At 39.9% G+C, this 11209-nt stretch overlaps 1 protein-coding gene across 1 annotated transcript in view; it reads left to right on the top strand.

Annotated features, from left to right (window-relative positions):
• The window catches only part of LOC119720079, a 34366-nt gene extending 23538 nt beyond the window's left edge, over positions 1 to 10828 (top strand). Inside the window, exons 5-17 of the mRNA XM_038189602.1 lie at positions 1 to 172; positions 560 to 1823; positions 2274 to 2364; positions 2493 to 2649; positions 2927 to 3055; positions 3537 to 3647; positions 4214 to 4361; positions 4709 to 4840; positions 6125 to 6334; positions 6994 to 7236; positions 8209 to 8331; positions 8836 to 9053; positions 9823 to 10828. Coding sequence (XP_038045530.1) covers positions 1 to 172; positions 560 to 1823; positions 2274 to 2364; positions 2493 to 2649; positions 2927 to 3055; positions 3537 to 3647; positions 4214 to 4361; positions 4709 to 4840; positions 6125 to 6334; positions 6994 to 7236; positions 8209 to 8331; positions 8836 to 9053; positions 9823 to 10054 — 3230 coding nt within the window. The 3' untranslated portion in view covers positions 10055 to 10828. The remainder of the gene's footprint in view (positions 173 to 559; positions 1824 to 2273; positions 2365 to 2492; positions 2650 to 2926; positions 3056 to 3536; positions 3648 to 4213; positions 4362 to 4708; positions 4841 to 6124; positions 6335 to 6993; positions 7237 to 8208; positions 8332 to 8835; positions 9054 to 9822) is intronic.
• Positions 10829 to 11209: the final 381 nt, after the last annotated feature.

The raw sequence follows: 11209 nt of genomic DNA on the forward strand, positions 1-11209 counted from the left end.
CTGAGTACATCACATCGCTGGGCAAGCTGAGCTGGCAAACCTTCAACAATGCCATCTCGGAGAAATTCTGCGATCTCTACTGGGAGGAGGAACTTGTAGGAGATCTTTACGAAGCAGTCAACGGACAGAAACCACCCATTAGACCCACGAGCAACACAACAAATAAACACAGGTAAGACAGTGGGTAAATTTGCTTCATAAACTTGTAAGAATAGTGTGCTTTGATCAGCAAGGTTTTTTTAATTTAAATATTGTTCTCAATTAAAGATCGGATAAAATTGTTGAAATTTTTGGCATGTTGGGTGTCGTCACCTGAAGGATTTGGTGCTTTAGCAGTCTGGGCAAATTTGATCATTCCCATCAGTTAACAAAATACTGATGCAATTTCTTGATTCTTTCTGAGATAATGGTTGGACTTCATTTGTGACTAGCCATCACAAAATTTGTGTGTTCACAGAAAAGGCAAGCCACTGCTTGTTGTTGTCTTAAAAAGACAATAATTAAAAAATGAAAACAAAAAATTTAATAGATTTCTATTGATGATTTTTGTCTACTAAAGGTCAGCAGTGCCTAAGAAGCCGCCGCGTACAAAATCAAGTAGAGAGGGGCACACACCATCCAGACAGAAAGCAGCATCTGCAACGCAAAGTGAAAAACACAGAGCGCACACTGTAGAGAAGAAGATGCCACCAGGCTCTGCCTTGACAAAGAGCAAAGCAGAGGTGGACAGAAGATCAAAAGTGACAGTGGCAAAGAGTCAAGCTCCTGAGGAAAAGAAACAGGCCACGGCGACAAGACAAGAAAGTGACTCGAGGGAGAAAAGTTTGGGAAGTCAGGAAGAAAATAAAAAGGCACGAGATGCAAGGCTGGGCAAAGAAGAGCAAAGGACTGTTCCAGTCTTGAAACCAAATCGGACAGCTCTGAGGAGTGGTTTTGCAGCCAGTGAGAGTAAGACGAAGTTGTCTCCACCTCGGGAAGGGAAAGTCTCTACTTTACGTCTTGAGCCCCGTGCTGCTGAGGAATCTCATGAGCAAGGCAGGAAAGCAGGCACTGGAGATTCGGAGCTTATGACAGATCCAGGGAAAAATGAAAGTTATGATGGAAATGACCTACGTCAGAGGAGACCAGCTGTTGTGGCCATGGTGGGCAACAAGTCACAAGGTAGTCCATTGCGATTAAATAGTCCAGAACTTGCCAAGGATTTGGGGACAAATGGCCGATTCGGTGGCAGAAACGGGATGCTGATGCAGCGACAAGATGAGCCTCTGAGGAAAATGGATGGGATACAGAACACTACAGATGAGTCTCTGCAAATGAGCCCATCACTTGAGGATTCCTCTATAGATCTAAATGCATCCCGGACCAGTCTCACAAGCAGTCTTGCCTCTAGCTCCATCCTCAGTCCGGATAAGATCTCCCAAGACGACCCAAACAGCAGCTTGAATGCATCCCTGACATCCAGTCACTTCACACCTTCCTTCTTAAACTCTCCAACATCTCCAGTCCATCGTTCTACCTCAGACTCCAGTGACTCGACCAATCGTAAGATCCGGGAGATGCTCAGCAAGTCCCTGAATCGCCGAGAGAGTCAGGGCTCGCTCAGCAGCACCTCATCCGGTAACTCGCGCTCGCAGTTCAACAACTCGGACACCATCTCCCTGCCTTCCATGAGTTCCTTCAGTGAGTCTGTGGACGAGTCGAGGTGCGGACTACCCAGCGGGGTGTTGTACCGAGGCGAGAGTGTAGACCCAACCGTTGAGGCTTACACACAGCAGCTTACTGGAGCCGGAGGGACACAGCATAACGTTGATGCTAAGATTGCAGTAAGTACTGAGACTTAATTGCACCAACAGACAGATCCATTATGCTTTGCCCACTGCTAACACTTGCACCATCCTAATACTTCACTGCATATTCCAGCCACAGGCGTCATATGAATATTCATGCTTGGTGGACTTCTGTGCAGGCATGTTGGACTTCCCTCACGTCTAGTCTGCTATTCAGGCATGCAACTTTTCCTCGTATCCGCTGATTTCCTTGTTTCTTACTTCTCATGAATGCCATTACAAATTGAAAAACACTGCGCAAAGTCTTGTGTGGTTTAGAGTTGCCTCATTTTTTCTAAATTCCCAGTTGCATGCCTGACTATTGGTCCGAGTTAAATAGATCCGTCTATTCTTTATTAAATGCTGTTCCGATCATATTTAAAGACTTTGTTCCTTTTTAATGGATGATAGTTAAATTTCAGAGATGGTTTTATTTAACCTTTGCAGGATGTTGAGCAGCAGTTGATGATGGAGAAGAGAATGAGAAGTAAGACGGAGAAATTCTACCGCAAACTGCTCCACAACCAACAAACAAAAGGTATAAACATATGGACCAGAATGGTTCCATATCGAGTTAACAGAATTAACAGGTTGCATGGTCAAGAATTTTTACTTCTTTTTACCATTTTGCTATGACAACTCACAATCTGTCGCTTGTCTTGCTAGGGGCTGACAACAAGAGCATGGTGACCAAAGTCGGCAAGCAGGCCCTGGAGATGACCAAGAGAATAGAGTTCCTAGAGTCCTCTAGAAAACACCTAGAGATGCTGTATGCTGAACAGTGGGGACTGGAGCTATGCTTTCTGTATTCACTGGCAACGAGGTGGGGACTGATAAGGCCAGTCTAGTTTAAATATATTTTTACCTTTGCTGATGTGATGTTATAAGTATTCATTGTTTAGTGTCGTTTGAGATCGTATGAGAAAACTTCACAGGCTAACTCGGCAGAACTCGAACCTACAGCCTTCTGAATCCGAGTACAGATGTCTATGGAATACATCCATTCTAGCATTTGATCTGAGAAATCTCTCTGAAACGTGCAAAATGAAACAAAACTAGTTACAAAAAAGTTTCATGAATGCTGTCCTTTTTCTTATCAGTTCTGGAAGGATGAGCCTTGACCTTCGACCTGTTGATGACAACCCATTGCTAGCCTTCAAGACCAGCCGCAATAAAGTGTCTCTCCAAGCAGGCCAGCCTGCCGGCTTCTTCACATTTCTCTATGCTCGGTTAGTAGATCACATAGTGTATTTTAAATAAGCAGTTCGTAAACATTGTTATTTCAGTTTATATTAAAAAAAAAAAAATATAAATATAAATATTTCATTCATTTGATTGGGAAAGAAAAGTTTGACTTAATTACGTCACAAACCTAAGACCACTTTGCAAGTCCACTTAAGACCACTTATCAAATATTGCTACCGCATATCTTTCAAAAGTTAGCCACAGCCCCTACAGTGTGTTAGAAAATTGGTAAAATTTTGTTTTAAAAAATTATCATTTTTGTCTTATTTCATACGTTTATTTCATGGTATATATTATTGAATGGATTAAGTATCGGATCAGGTGTGCTGGATTACATTTTTTTTAATTCATTGCAACTCCTTAAATGTTTTAAATAGAAAAATATGAATGAGTTTTATTCCTTTTTTTTTTTTATTAAGCAGCATTAAAGAATAAATGTATGTGTTTTTATAATTTTGTTGGTAGGCATGCACTTCTTCAAGGCTTTCTGCATCATTTCTTCTACACCTATCACTACTACACCACATCTCAGGAGCTGCTCCAATTCATAGCCAACAAGTTTGCCTCTGCCCTGGGGTAAGTTCTCTCATTTCACAATATGTCCAATGGGTGATCATTTAATCAATTCCAAAAAAATGCAAGAAATGTATGAAACAACTGCAGTTTAAAGGAATTACTTCTTTGTGTAATTTTACTTTGGACTCGTGATTTTTTCCAAGTGTGATCTCCACCGATGTTGCATTATTTTGTCAATCAAAGTACATGTACACGATTCTTTAATTTGACTCCAAAAGTTGTAAACGGTGGCACATGTAGCTGTGTTTCATTACCTGCAAAACTTGTACTTGGTGCCTAAAACTCAGTAATTCAACAAATTCAGACTTTCAAATTGGAAGTCATAATTATCCAGACATACATGGATGGTTATGTGGTGAAGATATCTGACTGCACACTGTTTTCCAAACCACTCTGCTGCCTTTATTGTTCAGGGGAAAAAATACAATGTAATACAGTGATAAATACAATGTGATACATTGTATTACAATGTAGTACAGTGATAAATACAATGTAATATATTGTATTACAATGTAGTATAGTGTAGTACAGTTGCTGTAATAGTCATGCTTTTTATTTGTTCACAGTATGAGCAGTCAGCAAGCTGAGAATCGGAATAAGATCCTGAATCGTACCTTGGACATTCTTCAAGTCTGGGTGGAAGGTTTCTTTGATGTCGACTTCAAAGCAAACCCTCAGCTTCTTCAGGATGTGCTTGTCTTTATCTCTGATAAGGTTTGTCAATTTCTTTTTGTTTAAAGATCTCTGCCATTTTGTTTCAATTTTTCACTTAAACTACAAAGTCCTTTTTAAAAATATGTTCCGAAAGCTGTTAAAAAAGTTTGCATTCCAATTAAGGAAGTATTTAAAAAATGTGTTGATATGGTGGTTTTATAAGGAATATTTTAAAATGCGTGGTTGGTAATTTGTTATTTCCTGAAGTTAAGCAATTTTCAACCTTAAAATGTTGTACAGTGTGTCTTGGGGCTGTACTTAGAAAAAAATTATACAAATATCTGGGTGGGAAATTGAAATCTTTGATCTTTTCATGTTCTCCATTTTGTCTGAACTTTATTTTTCAGATTCTGCCAGTTGATTCCAACGGTCAGTGTCTTATTCAGTTGATTGAGAAACGCCAGCAAGACCGGCCAGGCACCAGTCTACTGGTTGCTACACAGAGAGAAGATATTAGGGACCAGTTACCAATGGACAAGGTACCAGTGAACCCCAACATCTTGAAATTTTACAACTTTTTACATCATGATGCTGATTAGGCCAAAAAAAATAAATATTCGGTCTCTGGTCAGACCAAAGTTCCGGAATTGACGCGGCCACGCGGCTTTTTTTTTTTCTTTTGCTTTTTTTTTTCCTTCTTCAAGCTTGGATTGTACAGACAAGGTGGGTACTATTTTGCTTTTTTGGTGTCCTCATGTACATTGGTGTCTTCCATAATTTGTCTTGGTGCTTTCGATCATTTGCCTTGGTGCAATTTCCCATTCCTTGGTGCTCTTTAGTAAAAAAAATTGAGGAGGTGCGGAAATAGAGGGCGCTGTTGGAGCTACCGCGGAACATTTTGGAAAAAAAAAAATCAACGCGCATGCCTAAAATCGACGCGTGCGCTGACCAGAGACCGACTTATTTTTTTTTTGGCCTTATCTTTCTTGGTCCACTTTGAGAAATGAAGACTCTGCAGAAGTTGGTAGAAGCCACATTGACATTTGCATTTAAATCCTCCTATTGTTTGATCAGTCACAGATGGTCAAAAATTTCTTCCACTTCCTCTGGCGTGCATTTGCATACAAACTAGTTAAAAACAGTCAGATCACATTCATGTAAACACTGTGACTGTTCCAATTCCATCAACAGATAACAGAGGTAACTGGTAGGTACAGCTGGCATATCAATCACCTCCAGGCAAAGCATGGCTATATCAAATTAAGGCAAAAAAAATTAAAAAAAATTCGGTCTCTGGTCAGACCAAAGTTCTGGAATTGATGCGGCGACGCGTTTTTTTTTTTTGGGGGGGAGCCTTTTTTTTTTCCAAGCTTGGATTGTACAGACAAGGTGGGTACTATTTTGCTTTGGTTGTGTCCTCATTATACATTGGTGTCCTCCATAATTTGCCTTGGTGCCTTCCATCATTTGCCTTGGTGCAATTTCCCCATTCCTTGGTGCAAAAATTTGAGGAGGTGCGGCAATAGAAGGTGTGCTGTAGCTACCGCGGACAATTTGAAGAAAAAAAAAGTTGACGCGCATGATTAAAATAGACGCGCGCTGACCAGAGACCGACTATTTTTTTTGTTGGCCTAACAAGGGAATTCTTAACTGTTTAAAAACAGTTAATTGATTGATTTTGACTGCTGTGAAGGTGGAGCCGAATTTGCCAGCCAGAGAGGAAGGGTTTTAATAAACATAATCAGGAAAAAGAAAGAAAGGACTAGGTTCGTACATGATTTTCCAGCAATATTTCATCATGTTTTCCTTTTTTTTTTCAATAGGTTTCAGGATCCAAAGACTCCAAAGGCATCCTTGGTGTCTCCGGGCGCGGCAGACTGAAGGCTGGCATCATGTCCTGTCTCTCCAAGAAAGACTCCTCCAAGCAGATCGATAGTGCCTACCTCCCGGCAGGATCCATGGAGAAAGATGGCTTCTCACTCAGTGATCATACCTCAATGAGTATCGCGCATCAACTTACACTTCTACAACAGGTGAGATTTCTTGTTCCCTTTGCTCACCCACTCTTGTTTTACTATACTCTCGAGGACAATGCTTTGTGTTTCCCTTTGTCCCTGTAATATAACACTCTCCCATAGACGAAGCACACAAACTTACTACAGAGGACCGTTTGAACAAAAGACCCAACTCCCGAGGACTGAAAAGATCTGTTGTTCTCCCTTTGTGTGTCTGTCCTCGGGGGTTATGTAGAACACGATTGAGCGCGTTCGTTATACACACAATTTTGGTGAGTGACTTGGTGTATGGTCATGGAAGCATTTTGCAAAGCTTTGTTAACAACTGGTGCCTGTGCTGCACTCTAAAGAGTTTAATTTGTTAGTGTGCACCCCAAACACCACCCCCCCCCCCCAAAAAAAATAATTATGTCTCACTTAAAGAGTGCATTGCCTTTAAGAATCATCTGTATTAGTTGAAGCAAATAATGAAGGTCTTTCAATCTTTCATTGGAAAAACATTTTGTTGTCCTTTCAAAACGTTCAGTCTTGAACTGTGGTGTAATTGTTCAATTGCCATAAAATTCTATTGTGAGCAATACATTTATTGGTCATGAGTCGTAGTTTTACATAAATGTGTTCCAATTTGAGTGTTTAATTTTCACCTCAACAAAATATATTGTTGGTCTCATTACCAGGAGCTTTTCCACTGCATCCATCCCGTACACTACCTCAACTCACGCAGCAAAGGCATAGGAGTCAACACTAATAACTACGACACGGCTGGAGGCAAAGGCCAACCCACCCCCGATGCCGGTGAGGCGCCCAGCTTGTTCGTTATGTCGCTGGGTGAGGATGGAGCTGTGAGGGCGCTGTTGGATCACTCCAAGGACGTCTCACACTGGGTGTCGGCTGAGATTGTTAGCTGTAGCTCTACCAAGGTGAGTGGGGCTTGATTGCCGTGTTCATGTTGCACAAGCTATAAGCCAACTTTTCTTCTTTCTTGAATATCATTTATTGGGCTACACTAAAAACTCTTATCCAAGATCATAGTTTTTTGGCATAAAAATATGTAGCTTTTAGGAAATCCCTACGTTTCTTAAAAAATTCTGAAAATTCCCAACATTCTTGCAAAATTTCAACAAATTTTTAGTGGAAATTGTGTACATTCAAAATGTGCGTTCTTAAGCCCGGTTCATACTCGGCGCGAAAGTGAAAACGAACGCGAATTGGTGACGCAAGTATTCGGGCTGCGAATTCGCAAAAGTTGAACACATTTCAACTCGGGCGAATTTCGCAGCGAACGTTTCTTGACGTCAAATTCGCTTCGCATTCGCGCCGAGTATGAACCAGGCTTTAGTGCTATGAACTGATTAAAATGCTAATTTGTTGTTACATGAAGTGCCACAAGTATGATTTTTCCTCACTCTAAAATGAAGTTCATTTTTGACCTTTTTTCACTTTAAGGACTTTAATTGATTGCGCAACTGCCAAATTCAGGTAGTTAACAACTCGCATGGAGGAGGCTTTAGGCTGAGAAGTGGGTAGAGCACTAGTTTTGGACTTGTTTTCCCAGGTGTTTCAGCTCCAATTCCATAATCTGATAATATATGTGATGCGATCAAGCTAATTGAGTCGTTTGTCAGGAACTTTCATTTGGAGATACAGGCCAAAATAGGGCCACTTCATCACATCACTTCATCACATCTCTTGGTGTTCCGACTTCCATAATTTTTGAACTAAAGATGGTACCAGCATGCGGTTTTCACAGCAGTAATGCTGAGATTTTACTCTTTTTAAATCTTTAAACAAAAAATTGACCAGGGTCGATGAATGACTTATTTAGCTTGATCGCATCACATATTCAAGTAATCTTTGATGTATTATTGTAGAACTTCTTGCCATTATTTCAGAGCCAGCTGGTCCTCCTGTCTAAGTTCATCAACGTAGCCAAGGCTTGCTACGACCTGAGAAACTTTGCCACCTGCGTCCAAATCCTGGACGCCCTAGATAGTCTCATTGTCAGACAGGTCCCTGTAAGTCACTTAGTGTTTTGATTTTTTTTGTGTAAATTAAAACCAACTTGGCCATTCCCCTTTATCAGCGTTTCATATTTTGCCAAGACTGCTATAACCATAGAAGGTCTAACTCAAAGTAAGCCCCAAATCTAAAAAAAAATTGCCAGGGATTTGCCTTGTTTATACTTTTGTCAAAAAATAGACTTTCTACAAACTTAGTAAAACCATTTGTGTAACATAAGATATTTTAATACTAGCCGCCCCATTACTGAAGAGATTTGGGCAAATTTAATTGATTTGTGAAGGAAAAAAATAGCCCAAACGGCTAGTTTTTGATAACTTTTTCGATGCCCTGTTTCTGCCTGTTTTCTTTACTGACATCAGTAAAGAGAACAGGGACCTTAAGGCAAATTCCTGACTTATTATGAAAGCAGTGTCATCCTGTACAATTTTCCAGTCAAAGTGTTAACAAAAATGTAGAGTTGAAATCTCAGACAAATGTCCTTATTTTCCTCCTCCCAGGCTTGGCGCAACCTCCCGTCCAAGGTAGTCACGTTATACGAGGAGCTCTGTGAAGGCAAGGTCCTCCTCCAAGGTGACAGCGAGTCTCTCGTCAAGGCCGACGCCCACAAAGGCTCCCCTACCTTACCCCCTACCCTGCTCTTCCTGATGCATGTCCAACAACTGGAGATTGGAGGCTTCAAGCTTGCTAACGGCATGTACAAATGGACCAAAATGAAGTGAGTTCAACTCTTGTGACTTTTTAAATATGAAACCTGAGCCCAATTTCATGCCGCTACTTAACAGTGAGCAAATAAAGTGTATTATATAACTGGCATACAGATCCTTGTCATTTGATTAGTGGAACTCACATCATGTGACATTCGTTATTGCTCCCATTCACGCCGGGGCTCAAAAAGTCCCATTCGCCCATGGTGAATGAAATTTACTCTTCAACAGTTAGGATCATCCTTGTTCCATGGCACGGTATTTGTGTGCAAATGCATGCTGGTGTATGCGTTGAGCGTTGCGCTTAGTGCGTATTGTTCCCAAGATCCAGTAGCTACAGAGTTGGGTTCAAACATTTCGTAAAGGGGTGATTTGGAAGAGAGAAATACATTTCCAACCAATCTTTATTGAAATAGAAGTTCCTTTTAATTGTAAATCAAATGACAAGGATTTATATGTCAGTTATATAAAAAAACAAATATTGAGTGGCTTTAAATTGTGAAATGGGAGGAATATTATCACTCAGTAAAATCTGGACTTTTCCACTTCACTCGGCTTTGCTTCATAAAAATTTGCGATAATATTCCTCCCTTTTCACTCTGAGCCACTCAATTTTTGTATGCTAACTATAGCAGAAAATTGTGCTAACCGTAAGCACTATTTCACAGAAACAAGTTCACATGCATTTATAGTAACATGCATGAAAGTTCCATTTATCCTATACAAAATCAAGAAATCAAAGCTATTCCTTTTGCATACTTCACCAATTTCCCTTGGCAGATCCATCGCCAAGTTTGTGGACCAGATCCGCGTGTTCCAAGAGCACGCCTACACCTTTGACGCCAACAGAGAGCTGCAGGACCTGCTGAGGCAGCGTGTCTTAGAATCCTGTGATCAGGACATTCACGTCTTGGCTGCCAGACACAGCTCCAACGTCCATCAGTTGCAGTCTGATAAGAGCTCGCGCAGGCTGCAGAACGCATTCCAGAAAGTACGAGCAACGCTGCACTAAACGGGATACGACATCAATAGTAGGTTTTGCCTTTCACCGACGTATAAAAACTGTGTTACCTCCCGAGTGAAAGTTGGAAAAAATCTCTCGGGTGGGACTCGAACCCACGACCTCCTGCTTTCTAGTGCAGATGACATTGCAGACAAGAAATCTGTTAAATGTTCGTAGTCCTTTTCACGCGATCCTTTCATATGTGAGTATGTCCGTTTTGTATCTTTCTTTTCTACATTCCGTCCAATGTCTTTCGCTTTATATTATTCATTAGAAATATCACCAGTTTCCTTCGCTTTAAGTATTCAGTTTCAATTCAAATGCGAAGATGTGGAAGTTATTCTATATGCCAAGACCTAAACTTGAAAAAATTTAATTGTTTTGATGTCATTCGTCCATGACACAGCTGAAGTGTATATCTTTAAAGCCGGATATTTATTGGTACTTATTGCGCTCCGTCCTTTCAATGTATTGTATGTGATGGCTTTGTGATGAAGGTACATTTGTTTCAAGACAAGAGCTATTTTAGGAAGTAATGTGTACGTTGAGATTTTCCTTTTAATGTAAATATATTTATTTTTGCCAAAAGTATTTGTACATATTCTGAAATAAATATGAGTTTATGTAAAAAACAATTGTTTAAATGATTAACTACAAAAAGTTAGTGTATTTATGGGTAACCATTTTATGAAATGAGAAAGTGTTTATCTTTTGCATGAAACTTGTCGATTAAATGTTTGAAGAGTAAACAAAAATTTGTAAGGGGTTAACCTTACAATTGAATATTTTCTCCATATTTGACAAATTTGTAAGGAATTAAGCTTGCATTGTTATCAAAATTTGCATTTTCATCAAAATTGGGAAAAATTTGACCTTTTTGGGAAATTCAAAATGTAAAGGGTAAGCCTTGCATTTTCATCGAAATTGGGCAAAATTTCAATTCAATTGTGATGTTTTTTGAAATTAAGGAATATAAAGGGGTTAACCTTGATGAAAATTTGATTCAAAAATGCAAGGCTAACCCTTTACATTTTGAATTTTCCCAAAAAGGTCAAATTTTGCCCAATTTTGATGAAAATGCAAGGCTTACCCCCTTACATTTTGAATTTCCCCCAAAAGGTCAAATTTTGACCAATTTTGAAGAAAATGCAAGGCTAACCCCTT

Source organism: Patiria miniata, unplaced genomic scaffold (assembly GCF_015706575.1).
Source record: "Patiria miniata isolate m_02_andy unplaced genomic scaffold, ASM1570657v1 HiC_scaffold_9, whole genome shotgun sequence".
NCBI classification, from domain to species: Eukaryota; Metazoa; Echinodermata; class Asteroidea; order Valvatida; family Asterinidae; genus Patiria; species Patiria miniata.